Consider the following 23,607-nt stretch of genomic DNA (forward strand, 5'->3'; position numbering starts at 1 on the left):
TGCTGTAGACTTTTTCATGAGCCCAAACTCACTCCCTCCTGGAAGAGACTTAATAAGTCAAATAGATGGTGCCCTTGCCACAGGGCAAGCTCCACTGCCTCTGCTGCCTTAAACCAACGATGCGAATCGTAAAATTCAAGAGGCCAGTTTATTTTTTCATGTCCTGCAGAAAGAAATAGTTTACAGACCGACTTTCCCGAGCTCCCAAATAAACTGTGTGCTCACAGTGTGTTTGGAATTTGCTATTTAGAACGCAGGATGTGTTTTTCTTCCCGGGGAAATCACATGATCCAGTGCGGTTAGAAGCCCAGGCCAGGTCACAGAGGCTGATTTAACCAGTAAGTCACCACGGTGGAGGTGAAGCAAATTCCCGTCCATTCGTTTTTCAAGCAAAAGCGCATTTCCGTTTTCTCAGTGGGAATAATGGAAACGCAGCAAGTTCCCCAAGCCCTGGCAGAGAGGTGCCCCTCCCAGGTGAGAGCTGGAAGGCAGGACCCAGAACTGGGCAAGGGCTCTGGATGGAGCTGGCTCTGCATCTCCTCTGCAGTTAATAAATGAGCTGGTTCCTCAACCTCTCTGGGCCGCTGAACAATGGGGATGATTATAATACCTCACAAGTAAGTTATTAAGGACAAAAGAAAACAATGCATTAAAAGGACCTATTAAAGTGTCTTGCAACTATGGCAAGCAATTATTTATGATTGAGGCTGGTTCTTTTTTTTTTTTTCTGAGGGAGGGAGAGAGGGAGGGTGAGAGGGATGGGCTCCACTACTAGGCAGAAGCAGAGCATTCGACGGGGCAGAGGGGAAAGTGGGTGAGTAGACCCCACTGTGGAGGAAGCCTGATGAATAGGAGGCAGTGAGGGCCCTGGGTTCTTAGCATGCACCCCTATCTCTTAGGCAGAAGAAGTGACTGGGAGGCATGAAGCGCTGAGTGGTGGCCCAGTGTTCCACCGCACAACACTGCTATGGACAGGGCTGGACTCGGCACTGCTCAGAAACAAAACTTAGGATGCCCTGCAATCCTCTTTCCTGTGTGGGGGACCATCTCCTGCACCCCAACAGTATGTATCTAGGTCCTTTCCAATCTCATGCCAAGGCAATATAATAATCAAACTCCCAGTGGGGTAAGCTTTTGTTTGGTATCAGAGGCTGTGAGAGAGGGGTGGGGGTGGGGGAGGAGTTAGTGCAGGTTTTCATTTGCTTTGTGTTTCATGGAAGTCTCACGCCTGGCAGACATGGCAGACATGCCCTCTGCCACTGCGCTACCATCCCCAGACCCAGTGTGAGTGTGAGGTTTTTAGCTTCTGTCACTTTTGCCCCAAAGCAAATCATAAGTAGCAAAGAAAGGGCACTTGAGAGCATCTCAGTAGGGGGTCTTTCGCTGAGACACCTTCATGCAATTTGCTGTAGGCCAATGTGCCCAAGTTAAAAGCTTCTCATGACCATTTCCACCCATGTCACTTTCAACAGGTTATCTTGCATCTCTGCCTCAATTCTCTCACCCCGGGCATAGTACCCAGCTCGCTGAATTAATCTGGAGGATTGCAAAAGTGACATCAAGAATCCCAGTGTTTGGGTACTTGATGTCAGTACCCAAAGCTCAGTCACTATCAATGTTATTACAGGTAAGATGATAATAAATACTTCAGTAAGTTTCAAGCCTATCTGTTGCAGGTATATTTTCTGAAGTTATTTTCTTGCTTTCCACATGCTCGGGCCAAGCCTTACGCATAAGTGAACATATTCCTGGACCGACACATCATCATAAAGGGAAATATATATGCCTCTTGGAGAGCCCAGCAAACTACTGAGAGTGTTCCGTCCGCACTGAAGAGCCTGGCAAGCTCCCCATGACGTATTTGATATGCCAAATACAGTAACAATAACAGTCTCATTCCCCTGACCCTGAAAAAAGCCTCCAATCATTGGGAAAGACGAGTAAGGAGAGGTTGCTAAAATCTCAGGGGTGGGACAAATGGAGACATTGCTGGCACCCACTCGAATAAATCGATGAACAACAGGATGACAGTGACAGTGACAGTGATTTTCTCAGTTTTAAAGCAACCAGGGAAAGGGCAGACATCCTCTAGTAGGAGAGTAAGTTTAGTCTCTCTGAAAGGTCATTTAGCAATAAGTTTCAAACAGTAACTTTAACTTGCCTTTGACCCAACAGTTCCACTTCTAGGAATTTATCCTGAGGAAATAATTAGAGAACTGGCTAAAGATTAATGTGTAAGAGTATTCATTGCAGTATACTTAAAGCAGGAAAATATTGCAAGCAATCTTAATGTCTTAAAATAAGAGATTTGTTAAATAATAGCCCGTATCCATAACAGAATACCAAACAGCTATTAAAAAACATCTTTGGGGCTGGAGTGATAGATAGCACAGCAGCAGGTAGGGCATTTGCCTTGCATGCCACCGACCCAGGTTTGATTTCCAGCATCCCACATGGTCCCCCGAGCACCACCAGGAGTTATTCCTGAGTGCAGAGCCAGGAATTAACCCCTGTGCATTGCCAGTGTGACCCAAAAAGCAAAAAAAAAAAAAAAAAAAAAAACCCGAACAAATATCTTTGTTGACTTGTATGTTTATGATATAAAGAGCAAATATATGTATACTGTATATGTGCATGACATATATTACTATGCACACAGCATATGTGTATATATATCACTGTATCACTGTATCACTGTCTTCCCGTTGTTCACTGATTTACTCGAGCAGGCGCCAGTAGCATCTCCATTCATCCCAGCAGCCTCTGAGATTTTAGCAGCCTCTCCTTACTCGTCTTTCCCAATGATTGGAGGCTCTTTTCGGGGTCAGGGGAATGAGACTGTTATTGTTACTGTATTTGGCATATCGAACACGCCACAGGGAGCTTGCCAGGCTCTTCCTGTATATGTGTGTGTGTATGTATATATATATATGTAGCACTGTAGCACTGTTGTCCTGTTGTTCATCATTTGCTTGAGCAGGAACCAATAACGTCTCCATTGTGAGACTTGTTGTTATTGTTTTTGGCATATTAAATATGCCATGTGTAGCTTGCCAGGCTCTGCACTTAGGATACTCTCGGTAGCTTGCCGGGCTCTCTGAGAGGGACAGAGGAATCAAACCCAGGTCAGCCGCGTGCAAGGCAAATGCCTTAGCTGCTGTGCTATCCCTCCAGTTCATATATATATATATATATTTACATATAATATAGTCCAGGGTTTCTCTGGGCTTAGGTATCATTATAGTCTTATTGAAATCAAAAATTAAATACAGATACTCAGTATCCCAGGTTTGGTCTTCAATATGGTATACTGTTCCCCAACCCCAGTATTGCTAGGAGTGACCCTGAGAACTGCCAGGTGTGTCCCCCAAAAAACATATAATTACATATCTGGATTTTAAGACTATTAATGTACTTCCCCTCAACCACATAAAAATCTGGCACATTTTAATTTTTAATTTTTGCCTAACATTATGTAAGAAATGTATTAAACTATATAAAATGATTCTATAAACTTAAGTGTAGTAATAACCATGAAGTGAGTATTTCATGATTTAGATCATCAATTATTGTTGGGGTGGATTATTCCAAATTTCTTTTTAGGTACTATTAACAACTTTAATGTGAATATATTTTTTTCATTTTAGTCATATTTCTTTTTTTTTTTTTTTTTGCTGTTTTGGGTCACACCCGGCAATGCACAGGGGTTACTCCTGGCTTTGCACTCAAGAACCACCTCTGGCGGTGCTCAGGGGACCATATGGGATGCTGGAAATCGAACCCAGGTCAGCCGAGTGCAAGGCAAACGCCCTACTCACTGCGCTATCGCTCCAGCCCCCATTTTAGTCATATTTCCTAAACATCAAAAAAATCTAATTACTCCGTCAAAGTACAGACCCAGTATGTTTTTGTGAGGAATATTAATAGTTTTAAGGCTTTCAATAATATTAACATAACACTTTTATTTTTGTTTGTTTTGCTTTTGGGCCACACCCAGCGATGCTTAGGGGCTACTTCTGGCTCTGCACTAAGGAATTATTCCTGGTGGTGCTGGGAGTGAGGGTGGGGAGAGAGAACCATATTAGATGCCATGAATTGAAACTGGGTCAGCTGCATGAAAGGCAAATGCCCTTCCCACTATACTATTGCTCTGAGCCCTTAACATACCACTTTCTCAAAAGGTCTGTTGATTCACACTGGACTTGATGTGGAGCTGCTGCTGGTTCACTTCATGTAGTTGTAGTCTGATTTTCTCTGCAGAATCCCCATTGCTTGTCCTATATCTTTCACAGGGTTATTGTCCCACCGTCGAAGTCATCTGAGAGTTTTTGATCTTTCCGTTTTGATGAAATCTGGTGTTTCAGATGAGATCTGATCAAACTACTCCAGTTACACCTCCCACCTTCTAAAAATGGAAGAAAATGTATTTCACAGTAAAACCCTCTGAGTTTCTCTGGAAAAAAAAATCAACGGGTCAGAGAGATAAAACAGTGGATATGGCATCTGCTTAATCCCAGTTTTTTCCCTGGTACCCCGAGCAATGTCAGGAGTGATCCCTGAGTGCAGAGCCAGCAGTAAGCCCGAATCACTGCAGGGTGTAGCCCAATCCCCCCGCCTACCCTCCCACAAGAACTTGATTGTGTTAGATGCAACTCAACTCAATAATCTAGAATTATTCATTACATTTGAATTGCATTCTAATCCTTTATCGTGGCGCTCAGGGCCTACTCCTGGATCTAGCTCAGGGATTGAATCTGGGTTGAATTCGTGCAAGGCACACACCTTTTATGCTATAGTAGATCTCCAGCCCCCATTTCTGGTCCACTTTACATATATTTTTAGAGTTATTGATTAGTCTAATAAGATTTTTGAAAAGAAGTATCTTAATGGAAACCTCAGTTAAAAATTAAAGTTATGGGGGCTGGAGAGATAGCACAGCGGGTAGGGCGTTTGCCTTGCACGCGGCCGACCCGGGTTCAAATCCCAGCATCCCATATGGTCCCCTGAGCACGGCCAGGGGTAATTCCTGAGTGCAGAGCCAGGAGTAACCCCTGTGCATCGCCAGGTGTGACCCAAAAAGCAAAAAAAAAAAAAAAAAAAATTAAAGTTATGTCTGTCTCTCTCTTTCTGACTCATTTCACTTAACATGATAGACATAGAAAGATCACACTCATCTGTGGAATATAAAGTACCAGAGTGGGAGACTAGCACCCAAGAGTAGTAGAGATAAAGACCAGGAGATCTGTCCCACATTTTGGAAACTGGCCTCAGATGCTGAGGAAAAAAGCCGCTGAGATAGAGAAGGGAACACCAAGTAGAGGATGTTGGGAGGACCCATTCTGGTTGAAAGATGAGAGCTGAAAGTAGACTATAGGCCGAACATGAAGGCCACTCAATACCTCTATTGCAAATTACAACACTCAAAAGGAGAGAGAACAAAAGGGAATGTCCTGCTGCAGAGGCAGGGTGGGGTGGTGGGGGATGGGGTGGGGGTGGTGAGAGGGATACTGGGATCATTGGTGGAGGAGAATGGGCACTGGTGGAGGGATGGGTAAATGATCACTGTATGAGTGAAATGTAAACACAAAAGTTCGGTAAGTTTGTAACTATACCTCACAGTGATTCACTAATTAAATTTTTTTTTTAATTAAAGTGAATGGGACAGGCGAGATAGTACAGCAGATAAGGAGCTTGTCTTGCATACAGCCAACCTGTATTTAACGACTAGCACCATGTACGGTCCATCTACTCGACTAGGAATGATCCCTGAGTACAGAGTCAGTAGTATTCCTTGAGTGCTTCTGGGTAGGACCTAAAAACCTAACAAACAAAAGTTAAAGGTAAAAGGCTTAAAGAAATTTCCAAATGTCAAAAACTCTTGGGACTTGAGCACATGCTTTATGTGTAGAAGTCTGAGTTTGACTCCCAGAACCCCATTGTTCCTGTGCACCACAGGCAGTGATCCCCAAACCCAGAGCTGGAAGCTCCCCACCACCACCAGCACTGTCAGGTATAGCCTCCAAACAAACACACACACAGAGACACAGAAACACACATACACACACAGAGACACTAGACACACACAGACACACACACATACACAAGAAGTCTCATTCTATCACAAGAGAAGGTAAAAGTTCTGATGGGCAAAAATATGAGGTTAAGGAAAGGAATCATAGCCAAGGATCACCAGTAAGAAAGTACAAATTACAAAAATGACAAGAGAAAAGAAAAAATTAAGACTCAGATTAGGTCAAAACCAATACTTAATTAAAAGGACGAGAGACATTTTAAGCATAAATAAATGACTGAATAATGTAATTTAATGAAGAAGAGTGAATCCAATGAATATATTGAAAAAATACCCGAATTCTTAATGATTTGACCATGAAATACTGCCATGAACAAGGATAACATAGACTCCTGGTCATTGCTACAGGGACACTGATGCAAAAATGTGGGGACAGAGCCAAAAACTACAGGGGGAAAAGTATATTACCAATGTGTTCAATGGTTGACCACTGAAAAATTAAGTTATTTTTCTGGATTTTGTGATATTTGTGGTATTGGTTAGCTTTTGAAATCTCATAATTTGTTGTTATTTCCCCTAAATTAACACTTACCTACCAAATATGTCTTTATAAATCAAGTTTTTCTTAGACATGTTCCAAGTTTGTATAAGCCAAGGATCTTAAAAACTGCCCCAGCCAAGAACAGAAGCAGTGGCAAATGGTCTTAAGAGAAAATTCCAAATCCAGGTGAGTTTATTTTTATCCCCAAACCTGGCATGTTTTGTAACAAGGAGCTTACCAGAGTCAGAGTATTTTCTGGAAGGATTATGCAACACGAGGACAACTCTTGATATATAGGATCTGTTAGTGGGGAAAAAATGGGTTAGTTCACTAAGGCTTTTTACTGTTAAACTCTCCATTGACTAAGCAGCACTGGTGACTCAGATGAAGGATAACATGCACGAGAGAGCCAGTCCCAGAGGCAAACAAGAAATCCATGTAGGAACCAGCACGGCTCAGCAGAGCATAATCCTAAAGCAACTCTATTTTTTTTTTAACCATTTATAAGTTTTTTTACTGAATCACCGTGAGAGCAGTTACAAAGCTTTAGGGTTTAAGTCTCAGTCATACAATGATGAAACACCCCGTCCCTTCACTAGTGCACATTTTCCATAACCCAAAACCCCGGTATACCCCCCCCATGCCACACCTTCCCCCTACCTGTGTGGCAGATGATTTCCACATTATTCTCTCTCTACTTTGATTACGTTCAATATTTCGACACCAGACCCACCATTATTATTTGGGATTTTACCCCAATACTCAGATCTGCCGTAAAGGCAACATTAGACAACTTGTTTCTATTGCTGATTATGAATAGCATATGATGTCTGTGGCCGTGCAATTTTGGAATTCTGAAATTTTAATAAATAAATCTTGAGGGATTTCTGCCCAAAGCTGCTGGGTTCTGAGATTTGTTTCTGAGTCTCTGGGATCATGGCTGTTAAGCAACAGCTTGATCAGGAGCCAGAGAGGCCATTCGTGGGCCAGCAACTCTATTCTTGTCCCCGCTGTGTCCACCTAGCCCTGGGGCATGCTTCTATGCCCCTACCCCCTCTGATGTCTTGGTAAGGCATCCTAGATGGGTCTCTTGAAGTCAGAGTCGGGTCCAAGTACTGGTCAGAATGTTCAATTACCTGTAAATGTTCTGTATCGGTCCTCTCTTGCTCAGAAATTGCCACTCGTGGAAGAGTGTCTGGATGTGGTCAACCCCCCTCTGCCCCCAGCATCTATTTCTCACTAACCAGGCTTTCTGCAGGGGTATGGACAAGGTTAAAGGAACCAAAATGGTTGTATTTGACAGTTTCAAACACTGGGGTTTGACAGCTAACTTCTTTTTAGGGGTGCTTCTGGGGATCTTTTGTTGAACTAATAAGAATTTTGTATGCTGCAAAGTATCTAACATAGGATTAATGGGTAAAATAGAGAAATGAGCCTGAGAGATGATGGTACGGGGTGAAGGCACTTGCCTTGCATAAGGCTAACCCTGATTTGTATCCCCAGCACCACATATGGTGCCTCAGAGCCCCTCCAAAGGGCTACAGAGCCAGGAGTAAGCCCTGAGCACTGTTGGGTGTGGTTCACAAGCAAACAAATAAACAAAGCCTTTCAAACATAATTTTGGGGCTTAGAGAGATAGTACCAGCTGGTTAGGTGCTTGCCTTGTGTGCAGCCACCTGGTTTCCACCCCTAGACCACATAGTTGGGAATGTGACCCCTCTGCATCCTTCCCTATGCCCCCCCTAACTTGTCAAAACAACAAGAACAGAAATGCCCAGATAAATTTGAAGCTTACATCAACAATACTTTCTTTTAGTATAGCTCAAATGTGGCATGTGACAGTAAAAACACATCTATTTGTCTTATCTGAAACTCAAATGCCAGTGGCATTTTTATTACACATTACAATGCTATCTCAGCTCCAGTTTCATTGTGAGTCTGGGGGTGGAGGACTGCAGGAACTCAGCTGGTTTTCCAGGGGTCCCTTTAGCTACACCGTCTCTGTTCCCATACACCAGCACAGCCCTCTGGGGGTAGATGCCCTCCAAGGAGGGAATGTGACCCACATCCAGTCCCCAGAAACCAAGTGCCTTCACCCCACCTCCCTACACAGCCATGCAACCCTGCTTCTCACTCCAGTCTTTATGTCTGCTCAAACTGCAAAAGGGACACGGCAAGCTCCCTGACACCCTTCTCACATACCTAGAGGTGAAGGGAAACTGTGGGGGTAGTGAGAATACACCCACACCGACCTCAGCCAGTCTCTCCCAAGCCCTCTCCTCCACCCCCACCCCACAGCCGCTCCATTTAGATCGTGAGCTGGGCAAAGGAAGCAGCATGGTTCTCTGTCACTCAGGAAATTTCAGCTTCTGTGGGTAGATGGGTGGCTTCCTGGCCCCAAAGATTTTGTTCTCTGCCTTTGACAAGTTGGAATCTCCAGACAACCAGAGAAACTCCTTTGAACAACCAACATTCTCCTTTCTTAGGAAAGAGGCTTGGATGGGGTGGTTCAGAGGGAGTAGACCAGCTCATTGGGGGGGGCGCGTCAGGGCATTCATTCAGCAGTAGGCCCTCAGCCAGGCTGCGAGTCCTTTCTGGTACCCAAAAACCAAGTGAAGGCTGGTATGAGGTAGCCTGAGAGCCTGGTGCCCTGAAGCAATCAGAATCAGGCATGGGGCTTCCCCCAGCTGCACTGTGCAGAGGGGCTTGGAGCCGGGTAGGAGCTGATACCAGGCCCCTGGGGAGGTGGAGGCCCCGAGCATGGCGGGAAAGGGTGCCAGGAGTGAAGGCGGCATTCTTTTGTGGATTCAGCCTGTAGGTCTGAAATGAAAAGAGACCAAAGCACACTGGTGGAGGGAGGATGGGAAGTTGATGGCGAAGCAACTTGATAGTGGACGAAGTTCCAGAAGGGTCCAGATTGTGCCCAGCAAAGCTAAAACAGGAAAAGCAGGCCGAGTGGGTTCCGTTTGTGTTAGATCTTGTTAAAAAAAAAAAGAAGAAAGAAAAGCTTTATGAGTATGAGGGAGTCTACATAATTGTATCTCACAGAGTCCTGTGAACATTAATTACTCAGTGAATCTGATGGCTTGACCACAAAGCAGCCGGGACTGACACACTCAAGTCTTACTTTGCATGATACCCAGCAGTCACCTGGCAAATGTGGTTCATACAGTGTCTCAGAGAGATGTGAATTGCCAGCCCAGGGCCCAGATTCCAGCCTGACCGTGGGAGGCAGAATATCAGCAGGCTCCACTGCTCAGAACCTGTGATCAAGATCCACACCTGGCAAAGGCACTTACGGAGGGGGGAGATCATGCCAGGTTACAATAGTTAAATAGTTATGGGGGTGGATCCAAGCTCATTGCCAGGGTCCTTGAAGGTAGAGGGCTCTTCACAGCCTTGTGTGTGTGGCGGGGTGGGGGTGGGACTTATGGGGGGGTAGTCAATGGAAGAGAGGTGAAAGTCGCAGGGCCAGAGTTATAGGGCTGAGAGAGGCTCTCTGACTGTACAGATCCCGAGCGAGGTCTCCAGGGCAGCCCCTAACTGATAACTAGGGAGGAAATGCGACATCAGCCCTACAGCCTCTGGGGCCTGAGTTCTGTGCCCTGGAAGCACCAGAGACATGTCCAGAAAGGAGATAGATCCTGGGGTAAAGTGGGACCCAGGTGGGACGTCTGAGCTCCAGAACTGTCGATTAGCAGGTGGTGCGGTTGGAAACTGCTAAGCTTTCAGCAGACGGCAGCGAAAGGGCACGAGTTCCCTGCGGTGAGGGGCCTCCCATTTCTTGGGAGAGGAAGACTTCGTGTCTCCTGCTGAAAACGAGGTTCCCTAAGTGGGCACACCCAAACGCTGAATGCTGTGCAGAAGCAGCTGCTGTTTTCGAGAACAATGAGCTGCTTGTTCGCCCGAGAGAACAGGATGACACATCCACTTCACAAACAGCCTCGTCTGATGGGCCTGTCCTCAGATGCTAACTTGGTTCCTTGAACACCCGCCTGCTGCCCTCGCTCTATTTGCCATGGCTTCCGCCCGGGCCCCTTTGACTTTCCGGCTTTGTTCTGAAAACCACCTCAGCCCTGGTAGGAAAAGGGCTGTGTGGAACGAGCATGTCTGGGCACCACACTCTCCCCTTGTGGTTCCAGGGAGGAGCCCCTGCCCAAATATCCCAGTAGTCCCTACATTAGACCCTAGGGGCAGTCAGAGCAGGAAGGGACTTGGAGATGAGCCAGCCCGACTCTTTCATTCTACATGGACAGAAGGAAGTGAGAGAGGAAGGAAGTGAGGAAAGGAAACTTCAGCCAGTGAATTCCTCTTCCAGAGGAGGGGACAGCTGCTGGGATCCCACAGGATTGTGTGACATCAATGTTCAGAAAACCTGGAGGAATATAAAAAACACAGTATGAGACTATTACCCAAGGAAAGTAGACTGGGTTAGGAGTACTGGCCCGTGATTGGAAACTTGCCACAAGTGGTGGGGAGAGGGCAGTTAGGATGGGGAAGGGACCACGGTGAGAATAATAGTTGGAAGTGATCATTCTGGACAAAAACTGAGTTCTGGAAGTAGGAAAAGGGATATACCTTTCAGTGCATGTATTGCAAACCATAATGCCCAAAGGGAAAGAGAGAGAGAGAAAGGGGGGGGAAGTACCTGCCATATTGGCAGATTCAAGGGGGTGAGAAGGGGGTGGAAGGAGGGAAACTGGGGACATTGGTGGTGGGAAATATACACTGGCGAAAGGATGGGTGTTGGAACATTGTATGACCAAAACCCAATCATCAATAACTTTCTAATTATGCACCTCATGGTGATTTAATTTTTTAATTTTTTAAAAATTTATTTATTTTATTGAATCACCCTGTGGAAAGTTACAAAGCTTTAAGGCTTATGTCTCAGTTATACAATGCTCGAACACGCGTCCCTTCACCAGTGCACATATTCCACCACCAAAAACCCCAGTATACCTCCCACCCCCACCCCCCACACCTACCTGCGTGGCTGATAAGTTTCACTTCACTTTCTCTTTACCTTGATTACATTCCATATTTCAACACAAAACTCACTATTGTTGTTGGAGTTTTTCCCCCAAAAAACAGCCCTGCTAAAAAGCATTTGATAATTAGTTTTCCATTGCTGAGAATGAAGAGATATGAAGTTGTGTGGCCACAATTGTGGCTGCGCGGTTTGGGATTTCTGTATTTTAGTATTTTAGTAACTAAGTCCAGGGAGATTTATGTTAAAATTGCATCATTTCCCTTCCTGGGCAGCATGGGGCTATGACTTAGTTCACGGTCTAGAGACATTTCTGCGAGCAGCTGCTGGTACCAAAAGTAGTCTAGCTGGCCTCCGGATCGTGGTCGATCAGCCGCAGAGCAGCCACACAAACGTGTGGTCACCCAGGTCACATCTCGACAGAGAGCACCAGTGATTTAATTTTTTTTAAAAAAAGAAAGAAAAGGACCTGGAGGGCCAGGGAGATAGCTCAGGGGTGAGATGCATGCCTTGTCGGCACTAGGTCACAAATTCTGTTCCCAGCACTGTTCTTCACAAACATCACTGGGTGTGTCCCGGGTGGCCTTATTGCTGCAGGGAGGGTCTGAGAAATGCATAGAAGGACACCAAACCTGCCCCTCCAACCTGAGTACCCTCAGAAGTGGTCCTTAGGCTGCTGCGCACATTGGCAAAAGGGAAGCAAAAAGGAAAAGGAAAAAAAACAGGTGCCAGAGGGGATGGGGGCAGGGACTGGAAGGACGCAGGAGGGAAAAAAAGGAAGGAAGTATGAATGGAAGGAAGGAGAAGGAAAGAAAGGCAGCCAGGGAAGGAAGGAAGGAAGGAAGGAAGGAAGGAAGGAAGGAAGGAAGGAAGGAAGGAAGGAAGGAAGGAAGGAAGGAAGGAAGGAAGGAAGGAAGGAAGGAAGGAAGGAGAGAAAGAAAGAAAGAAAGAAAGAAAAAAGAAAGAAAGGTAGGAAGGAAGGAAGAGAGGGAGGGAGGAAGAAAGAAAGAAAGAAAGAAAAAAGAAAGAAAGGTAGGAAGGAAGGAAGAGAGGGAGGGAGGAAGAGAGGGAGGGAGGAAGGGAGGGAGGGAGGGAGGGAGGAAGGGAGGAAGGAAAGAAGGAAGGAAGGAGGGAAGGAAGGAGGGAAAGAAGGAGGGAAGGAAGGAGGGAAAGAAGGAGGGAAGGAAGGAGGGAGGGAGGGAGAAAAAGTTCTTAGTGAAAAGTTGGGTTCCATCAATCAAGAGGAAATCCCCAAAAGCCAACCAAGCTGCCCAGAACCCCAGGACCCAGTTGGAGCCTGGAAGTCAAGCCCCAAGAGAGCACGGCACCTGGAGCCTCAGTCTCTTCCTTGCACCCCAGTTTCCCCTTGAACTGAGCACAAGTCCCTCGTGTCTTTGAGCAAAGCAGCCACAAGTTTCACAAACTGTAAACATGTACTTGAAGTTACGAAATGTACACAGTCTTACCACATGCAGGATCTGTCTTTTAAAGGTTAGCAACTAAACAAATTGATTAAGGTCACCAGACTAATTTTCTTGAGTAATTGAGTTAACTTCGCTTTTTCTTCTTACTTTATCTTCATTTGAAACGGGCTTTGAAACGGGCTCTCTAACCTGTTGGGGAGTTAGACTTTTCAACCCCTAGAGCAATGCTCCCATTTCCCTTTTGGGCAGACAACTGGAAGGCTCTCAGAGGTCCCTGCTTGAAAGGCTTTATGCCCTGAGTTCTCTGGGCAGATGGAAAAGCAACAGAGGAGGAGGGGCCGGGTGGGCTTGGAGGCAGAGCGACCCTGCCACTGAGACTTGAGGAAACCCAAAGGGGTTCAGCCACAAAGAACCTCCTGCGCTGCCCTGCCTGCTGCAGCTGCCCCCTCCCTTCCCGAAGGACTGCGTCGGCTGCTGGGTTACTAAAGCAGTGACTTCTCCAAATGGTCCTAATCACCCACCTTCTGTTAGGCACAAGGAACTCCTCACTTTACTCGTCATCCCCTCGGGCCCTGACACCATCCCCCGTGCCCCGATTCTACTACAACCTGCCCCCGGACACAAGCAGCTTCCGTTCTTCGCCTCTGACCTCTTCTTTTCTTCCAGGATCTATTTTTGATCCTGTTCCTTGGCTCGGCACATAGGGGGAGAATTCCAGACCAGCCCTGAAGGCAGCCGTCCCCTTCCCCCTTCTTGGCCTGGACCTCAAAGCCAGGACAGGCTTCTGGCCTAGGAATAACACAGTCAGAGCTTGGGTCAGTTTTGGCAGCCGGCGCTCTCCCTGGGGGCCTGAGTCCAAACACCTGTTCCCTGGCACAGCAGAAGCCCCCTACCCAGGCCCCGGAAACGCAACCCTGGCTTTCCGTCCCTCCGGGTCTTGGCCCGGCCCTCTTCTCTGCAGAACATTCCATCCCCTGCAAAGCCAGGATCTGCTGCTCTGTGCTGATTCATTCTGAAGCGCCCGCTCCACTCTGGGAAACATCTTTTTCAGGCCGCGCCTTCAGAGAAAGGACTCTGCCATCTGCGGCAGAGCTGTCCGGAAATGTGGGGAAATGGCTGAGCATTTATTTATGTCAACCATTGTTCACTAAGAATATACAGGTGCTCTAATAATGGAGGTGTCAACAAAGGAAAAAGTGCTGGACGGTGAAGAGGATGCGGGGCTCCGGATCAGGAAAACAAGCCCCGAGGGCCTCCGGCCAAGTGGCCTCAGCAAATCCTTTTTATTTCAGAGCCTCAGTTTCTTCCACATTAGAAAAAAAAAATAGTCTTTTAGAACTTGCTCTGCTAACCTCAGAGGCATGTAATGAGAATCCAGTGTGAGGCTGTCTGTGTGCACGTCTCAAGCCCAGTGGCTAGCAGACAAATGAGTCCACGTGAATGGAGGTCACGGCTCAGGCGTCCCACCTAATGACATAACGACACACTATCGCCAGCACTTTCCACACCCCAAGCTCCACCAGAGATATTCTGGGGCATTCTTGAGCATCAGGAGAGCCCCTACTTAGGTTTGTCCCTGAGCTGTTCTCCCTGTATTTCGCCGTATCTGCACACTTGCCCTCCCACCTCCCAAAGTCAAATTGAAGGCTCTCAACGTCGTCAAAATCAGAGGTGTCAAAATGATCCAAGCCTTCTCTCTCCCTTACTGCTGTCACCAGAATGACAGCTGGGAGCTGGGAGTGCCCCTAACCCTCTAGAGGTGACAAGGGATTTGGGGATGCTCCAACTCTGGGTTAATCTCAGGGGTCCATGGTGGCACAGAGGGGTGGGGAGAACAGCTGCAGGCCCTGGCTGAGATCTTCCTTGGGGTTCCACTGAATGGGCACAACTGACTCCAAGGTGAATGTTGCCCCCTCCCTCATATTACCAAGGCCCCTTTGCTAATTGCTGTAGGTGGTAGGACCCTGTCACAAACACTTGGGTGGCTCAGCGCCTAGATATGCTTATTCTATGCTTCCTTTGAGACACTTGGTCATTTTCAATGTCTCAACTCAGTTCAAGGGTCCAACTGGACTCGATTTTCATCTCTGAGGATAGACAAGAATTGAGGCTCTTTTCCTTGGCCTTCAGTGTCCCAGTTTTGGCCAGACTTCTTATCTGGGAGCCTCCATCCTTGACTTGCAAAGCCAGTTGACGAAGATGTGAGTCTCTTTCTGTTTTCTGGTTGCTCAAAACTTTGACCTTTCGGGAGGCAAGTACAAACACAAGGTGGTTAGGGATTGTGGGTGAAGGCCCTGCCACACCAGGACAAGTGCTGTCTTCTTTGCAGGCCAAGCAGGCACCATCGAAGCACCTCCTTCGGATCTGCCCCAGGTAGTGAATGTTTAGTGCTCCCCAAAGGAGAGTCTATGAATTAGCCACAACATTTCCTCTTTGTACCTAAATTAGCCCAAGACTGTTTCTGTTTGCAACCAAATAGCAGCCACTGCAGGGCAGAACTCAACTCCGCATGATTCTTCTGGAAACACTCTTTTGCTTTCTAAAGTATAATTTGGGGAACGCTGTTCAAGCTATACATACATGGGACATAATTATCATCACAATGCACTCACTTGGGTAATAGTCTTGTGAAGTAAGTGGCAGGGTGGTGGTGACTGTGGAAGAAAACAAGCTCAAACTGGCAAGGCCAAATGCTCTCAATCTTCATCATTACAGAAAGATTCTAGAGAAAAAGAACTACGCAATTCAGGAAAGCAACAATATAAATAGGAAGTACCCTGCTGAGGAATGGGGTTATGCCACTTGTTTTCCAAGTAATTTAATTCAGGGTCAGCTTTTTTTTTTTTTTAATTTTTTCATGATTCCCATGTGGTTGTGTATGAGAGTCATCATGAAACCTAGAATTTTAAAGCCTGGAGGATCTTAAAAATCATTTAACTGACTCATCACATTTCATAGAAAAGGAAATTGGTACCCATGTTGGGTAAAAGCTCAACTGAATTGGCCAGAGAGAGAGTGTTCAATAAGTTTAGCATACACTTTCCATGCAGGAGACCCCAACCCTTGCAAGCATAGAGCTAAAAGCAGCTCCTGAGCACCGTTGGCAATGGCTCAACCCCCCAACCGATAGTAAGTAAATAAAATACAAATCAAGAATCATATGCCAGGGGCTGGAGCAATAGTACAGCAAATAGTACAATTTGCCTTGCACGCACTTGACCTGGGTTCAATCCCGACATCCCATATGGTCCGTGGAGCACCACCAGGAGTAATTCCTAAGAGCAGAGCCAAGAATGACCCCTGAGCATTGCCAGATGTTACTGAAAAAGGGGTGAAGGGGAGAATCACATGCCAGCGGCTAGAGAGATAGCCCGGTGGGCAGGATGTCTGCTTTGTGGGTGGGAGACCCTGGTTCAATCCCCAGCACCAAAAATGGTTCTCTGAGAACCACCAGAGTTCAGAGAAGGAATAAGGAATAAAAATAGATCCTGAAGGACCAGAAAGTTACCATCCTGGCACTGCATATGGTTTTCAAGCACCACCAGGAGTGACCCCTGAGCGCAGAGCCAGGAGTTAATTCTGATCATGCCTGGTGCCCATACGTTAAAGAATAAGAGGGGCTGGGCAGGAAAAGTACAGGAGTACCAGAAGCCAGAGGGCTGCTTGCAAGCACCAGTTGCCCTGCAGCCCAGTTGCTATGCATTGATTCACCTTGTTGCTGGCCACCCTCAAGACCAGTGCCTCCCCCAGTGCCAAGGATACGAAAAAGTTCCTGGACAGCGTGGACATGGAGGCAGACCAGGACCAAATCAACAAGGTTGTCAGTGAACTGAACTGGAAAAAAAATTAGATATATTGCTTTCTTTGCTCCCTGAGAAGAAAGAGGATGAGTCTGGGGCATCAGACCATGACAGGAGATTTGGCTCGTTCTACTAGAGCTTTGCTATCCCATTGGATAAAAACCCTTTTTTCTTGGGGCTGGAGCTATAGCACAGCAGGTAGGGCATTTTCCTGCCTTTTGTCCAGGCTTTCTTTAATAAATTACCTGGGCAGGGTTTTATACTATGTTGTTAGCTTGGTATTACTTTATAGTCAGTTGTTCTAAATTAACTCCTAAGCAAAGCGAATGCTCAAGAAAAGCAATGTGCAGAAGATGGAATAGCTCAGCCAAGGCAGGTCTGCATAAGCAGGCAGCCAATCTCAATGCCATTTATGGAAAAGTTTCCAAAGAGACATTTTCTTTTTTAAAAAATTTTTTTGGTGATTTTTTTTTTTTTTTTTTGCTTTTTGGGTCACACCAGTGATTCTCAGGAGTTACTTCTGGCTCTGCACTTAGGAATTACTCCTGGCGGTGTTGGGGGACCATATGGGATGCCAGGAATCGAACCGGGTCTGCAGTCCGTTTGCAGGGCAAACGCACTACCCACTGTACTATCGCTCTAGCCCCAAGAGACATCTTTTCTTAAGGGGATCATGAAGTTAGAGAACATCTTCAACCACGTGGACCCACATCTCTCCAGCTTTCCTCCCACGGAGGGGCCCCCTCTCCAGCAGCCCTTCCCTAACCCCATGAACTCCAAAGCACTGCAGAGAGGACCGTCCTCATGGGCAGCAACATAGTGATGTGGGATGTTCTCCTCAATTTATCAGAAATAAAAAATAACAAGGGGGCTGGAGTGATAGCAGAGTGGGTAAGGTGTTTGCCTTGCACTCGGCTGACCTGGGTTCAATTCCCAGCATCCCATATGGTCCCCTGAGCACTGCAAGGAGTAATTCTTGAGTGCATGAGCCAGGAGTAAACCCTGTGAATTGCCAGGTGTGACCCAAAAAGCAAAAAATAATAAAATAAAATAACAAGTGTGATCAGAATATATCTGGGAAAGAAGATGCGTATGATTTCTAAAAAAAAAATGCAACTTCTGAAAGAAGTTATGTAAAACCATTAACAGTGTTTGCTCCTAAGGAGGAGAACTAGGTTAGGAAAAAAAAGGAGAGGAGATTGTTTTTGTTTTAGCTTTTCACTTAAAACATCTCTGGGTTGCTTACATTAGCAACAAAAACCATAAGTGTGCTGTTTCCGGGGTCTTACTCCCAGATCTGTGGAGTGGGAGCAGGGTGAGTCTTGGAAAACTGTATTTGACTGAGCTTCTCCGAGGAGGATCTTAGTACAAAAAATTGAAAGCCCCTGGATTATGGCTTGGAGGGTTCCTATTTGTGCATGAACTGGGAGGGGTGGTGGTGTGTTTGGGCTTATCTAAGCATGAACCACTGAATCAGAAGAGCTCAAGGGGAGAGGATGCTGACAAAATTCAACCAAGGATCTATAGTTGTTTTTTCTCCAAAAGGTTTTGTAACTGGGTGGCTCCCAAGAATTGTTCAGGAGGTTCCAAGGGCTACTATTAGTCAACAACCAAATTTCATGGTAAAGTTCCTGTGGGGCTGATCATAGTGGCACTTGGGAGCCTTTGGGCCACATCTCTGACCCCTCATTTTACTTTAATTTCCTCTTTAATGGGTCCCGTTTCTGTATATGGTCCCATGGGAGGATACATCTTCACTATCTAAATTTGGAGGATGGGAAGGACACATATTCACTCTATGTAACAGTGCCCAAGAAGTAGAAGAGGAGGGAAGACCGGCCAGCCCACAGGGCGAGCTTCAGAAGCTTTGCTTGCCCATCGCCTCTGTCTTCCATTCTCCCATCACCCCAGGTAAGACTCATAACTCAGGAGTCAACAGCCCAGTTTAGGTATTTTGTTTTATTTGGAAGCCACCAAACCATGTGCAAAAATAATTTTGTGGGTTTTTTTGTGAAAGACAGGTTAGGGGAAAACATCTGGAATGAAATGAACCAGAGACTCTTCATGGGGACCAAGACTGAAAGGAAAAACCCAGCTGCCAGGAGACTTAATTCTTAACAGCGCCAGGAAATGAGCGAGGGGGGAAGGGAGCCCCCTCCCTTTCTAAATGATTTGATCTGGGCGCTCTTTGCTTTCTGGTTTTGGAAAGAAAAAAAGTTTCAATTCAATCCTTTTGAGTCTTTCTCCAAAAAAGCAATTTTATGTGTGGTTCTAAATTATAGACTGAGTCAACTTGGAGGAACGTCACACAAGATTGGCATCTAAATTCTTCCCTTTCCCACAGGCCTCACCACAGTTTGTCCCGCCCCTCACAGCAGCATCTCAGAGTGGCATTGTACTAGACTAAGCGATATACACTTGGTCATCATCCCTGGTTTCTGGCACGAGAGTTTCAAAAGGATTGTCTAATAAGCTAATGACATAGTGTTAAGCTTCTAAGTGTGTGATGCCTGTTAAAGCATTTACATTTTTTTTTTCAGAAAGACACACCTGATGGTATTCAGGGGGCAACCAACCCCTGCCTCAGTGCTAGGGGCCACTCCCTGTGGTATTCCAGGGTATCCCTTGTGGTGCTGGAGTTGAAACATTGGCCTCCTGCACACAAAGTATGAACTGATCCCATTGAACTATCTTTCTGGCTCCAGGGTTAGGATTTTAAAACTATTTTGGGTATGTGGGTTACGTGTTGGAACTCAGGGCTTACTCCTGGTTCTGTGTTCAATCTCAGTGATCATGCCTGGTGGCGTAAAGGGGACTATCTGTGGTGCCAGGGATCAAACGGTGCAAATCAGCCATGGGCAAGACAAGCATCTTAGACTTTTTTCTTTTTTTTGGTTTTTGGGTCACACCTGGTGATGCACAGGGGTTACTCCTGGCTCTGCACTCAGGAATTACTCCTGGCGGTGCTCAGGGGATCATATGGGATGCTGGAATTTGAACCCGGGTGGGCCGTGTGCAAGGCAAACGCCCCACCCGCTATGCTATCACTCCAGCCCCAGACTTTTGTTTTTGTTTCTGTTTGGAGAGCACTGCATACCTGGCTGTGCTCAGGTCTTATTGCTAGCTGGTGGCTCAGGGTACTGTGTATGGTGTCCGGCATTTGAATCAGGACCAGCTACAGGCAAAGCCATCACTTTAACCTATGTGCTATCTCTCTGGCCCCCTCACTGTGACATTTTAAAGAGACCAGTAACTTTCTGGGGGACACAAAGCCCATGACACACAATAGTTAGTGCTGCGTTCTTTCCAAAGCCTTCCCGTACTTTGCTTCCTCGCTTACTCCTTTCGTGTCCCTAGTTCTCTTATTTTCCTGAATGAGCTAAGCTCCTTGTGACCTGCCTTCACTCTGTCTCTGCTTCCCACTCTCTCCTCAACTCACTGTCATCTGCTTTCCACTCCCACCTCTTCCTTGTGACTGTCTGACAAAGGTCATGAATGAATCTTAAACTCCCAATCCCTGGCATGTGCTTCCACCCGCAGCTTGCTCAGCTCTGCAGTACCCAGCACAGCGCAGCCTCCAGCACAACACAGTGACAGGCTCCCCTCCCCTGGGGCCTGGGGTCTCATGGTCTCCTCCCCCAACTGGACAACTCTCAGGGTCCAGTCCCTCACGCCACAGGGTTCTAGCCTCTACTTCTCCCCAGACCCGGAAATGACCAGACTAAAGAAAACTGGGTCCCAACTGAGGCACATCATAACTGATTGAGCCTCTCTGTTCCCATTCACTTAACAAGTTGACGCAATGTGTACCATGGATGGTACATACATGGTTGTCCCATTGGACAGACTGTACCAACAGAAATGATTATTGTTGCTGAAAGTTCATATTACATTTTAACTTGGCGCCATCCCCATCTGACATAGTGGAGCATTATTAATGAAATCACCAGATGGTGAGAAACACAAATTAAAGTGCTTGGCATCAATGCGTTAACTTCTCAACTGTTCTGTTTTATACTCACAGTTTTCACCCTGGCTCATGCACATCTTAGGCTTCTGTTTTATTTTGAGGATCTAAAACTGGTCCTTGACTTATGCTCACCCTCTCCCCAAACCTATGCTCCACAACTACCAGAGTGGTATTTATGCAGATGATCACATCTCTTGCCTCATTAAAAACTTACCGTGGCTCTTTCTGCTGCCAACACGAAGTTTGTGGTATACACATATGAAGATGACTTATCTCTCTAGGGGCTGGAGCAATAGTACAGAGGATAGGGTGTTTGCCTTGCATGCAGCCGATCTGGGTTCGATCCCCGGCATCCTATATAGTCCCCCAAGCACCGCCAGGAGTGATTCCTGAGTGCAAAGCCAGGAGTAACCCCTGAGCATTGCTGGGTGTGACTCAGAAAGAAAAAAAAATACAGAAGACTTACCTCTCCATCCTGACTCTCGTCCCCTCCTCTTCCATGCTTATGTTCTCTCTATGCCATGTGCTCACATCACATCTTCCTATCTTCAGTGACTTGAGTTGCTTGCACTGAGGCAAAGCTTAAGTAAGGAATAGTTACAACCCCACTGTAGCAGATCAACATTACCAATGCCACATAATTAGGTTTACAGAAACCTCTAAATTCAAGTTTTGTAAATCCACGGGCAGTCGGGAAGTGAACAGAGGTACAACACAAGTAAATGCCCGGTCAAGGGTACCAGTTGCTACTCCAGGAGCAGTCTTCTAATATGCCTTCCTCTGGAAGGTTCTAGGTGATTTATATTGATTAGTTTCTTTGACCATCATGACACTCCTTTAAGCTAAGTATGACATATTATCATCTTCATTTTATGAATGGAGAAAGAAAAGCAGTGTATTTGGGTTGTGTATTTATTTGCTAAGGTTGCCACAACAAAGTATCACAGACAGGGGCAGTTGAGCAAGAGAAATGTATTTCCTCACAGTTTTGGAGGCTGCAAGTTCAAGATCAAAAAGTTGGCAGGTTTGCTGGTTTTCTCCTGAGACCTGCCTCTGTGCAGAGAGCTGCTTTCTCACTATGCCCCCTTTGTCCTTTGGGACCTCTCTCTGTGTGGGTCCCTGTTCAAATTCTATCAGTCATATTGGCTTAGGGTCAGTTCTAAAGATGTCATTTTAATTTAATTACTTTTTTAAAAAAACATCTTTAAATAGTCACATTCTGAAAAGCCGTAGATTAGGACTTCAACCTACAAATAGGGGTATGTGCAAATTCAGTAAGTCAAAAGGACAAACAAATCTGTTTGTTTATCTGTGGGATGTAGAACAACTGAATGAGGAAATGTGATGTATTAAAGGGGGGATGCCTCCATCACCCTTGACTTCAGCGTACAGGAGAAGGTGGCCAGAGAAGGAAAGAAATCGAGAAGGAGAGTAAGAAGAGGCAAACAGGAAATAATAAAGGGCAGGGGTCAAGGGCCTCGGGTATATCAGTGGATTAGCTCTGTACCTAAAACAGTGGGTAAACAACACTGAAAACATGAGATTCAAACCACAAATCACATCTTAAAAATGTGTCTGTCAAGGTGGCAGGCTGGGTGGGTGGAAGGGAACCTGGGGACAGTGGTGAGGGGAAGTTAACACTGGTGGTAGGATTGATGTTAGAACACTAAATATCAAAAACTCAACTATGAATAATTCCGTAAAGCATGGTACTTTAATAAAATTTTTAAAATAAATAAAATAATCTCTTCTCCTATCAAACATGACTGGATTACTTTTTAATCTATATAATAGACCATTACCATAAAGTGTTGAAACCACATACCAGGTACTGGACTAAGTGCTTTGCGAGTATTACCTCTTTTAAATTTTGCTGAAATTTTGTAAAGCACTACCTCACCAGCCCTATTTCAGAAGTTGGATCATTTGCTAAGAACACACAACAAATGTCTGCTGTATTCCCAAACTTGACTTCCTTCTAGTAAAGACTAAGATGTTGGAATGTTGTATGCATAAAACTCTTTTGTTCCCAATATTGAAAATCTTGGTGCTTAAAATTTAAAAAGTAAAATTTAAACCAAGAAACAACTTGACTACTTTCTATAGAACCAGCATTTTTCCAAACAGGAGTTGGCATTGTTCATAAAGCTGTGCTTATGAGTCACATATTTAAGAAGAGCAAAAAAAGTTAAGTATTTTTTTTATTAGTGAATCACCGTGAGGTAGTTACATACTTACAAATTTTCGTGTTTGCGTTTCAGTCATATAATGATCCAGCACCCATCCCTCCACCAGTGCCCATTCTCCACCACCAATGATCCCAGGAACCCTCCCACCACCCCCATCCCATTTCCTGCCTCTCCCCGCCCCCCGCCTCTGTAGCAGGGCATTCCCTTTTGTTCTCTCTCTCCTTTTGGGTGTTGTGGTTTGCGATAGAAGTATTGAGTGGCCATCATGTTTTTTCTATAGTCTAAAAAAGTTAAGATTCTTGAAGAGCACACAGAAGTATCTAGCTGACCCTTCTGTTGGCAGTGGGGTGGCGTGGGGGGAGTGGGCAGTGCTCAGAGGAGGCTAATTAGTGCACAGATGAAGATGAGGCCTTCCACGAGGTATAGGTCTGATGGTTGCCTGACCAAAAACTTGACCCACAGAGGAGACTTGAACACCACATCACATCTGCTTTAACCACAGCCACAGATCCCAAGCTCAAGAACCACTCGGGAGAGCCGGCAGATCATCTGGAGCTTTCCTAGAGACCTGAGGGCTGGGAGGAGTCAACACTTGGCAGACACGAGGCAGGGTAATGTGGCCTGACAGTTTCAGTATCTGTGTTTGGGTTCCAGGCACACGC

At 45.9% G+C, this 23,607-nt stretch overlaps 1 protein-coding gene across 1 annotated transcript; it reads right to left on the reverse strand.

The window, feature by feature from the left end:
* Window positions 1-8,480: 8,480 nt before the first annotated feature.
* LOC129400055 (uncharacterized) lies at window positions 8,481-21,236 on the reverse strand. The gene is made up of 2 exons (XM_055122814.1): window positions 21,223-21,236; window positions 8,481-9,549 (listed from the first exon to the last, which is right to left on the reverse strand). The coding sequence occupies exons 1-2, from the start codon at window positions 21,228-21,230 to the stop codon at window positions 8,925-8,927; spliced, it is 633 nt and encodes a 210-aa protein (XP_054978789.1). The 5' UTR covers window positions 21,231-21,236; the 3' UTR covers window positions 8,481-8,924.
* Window positions 21,237-23,607: the final 2,371 nt, after the last annotated feature.

Source organism: Sorex araneus, chromosome X (assembly GCF_027595985.1).
Source record: "Sorex araneus isolate mSorAra2 chromosome X, mSorAra2.pri, whole genome shotgun sequence".
NCBI lineage: Eukaryota > Metazoa > Chordata > Mammalia > Eulipotyphla > Soricidae > Sorex > Sorex araneus.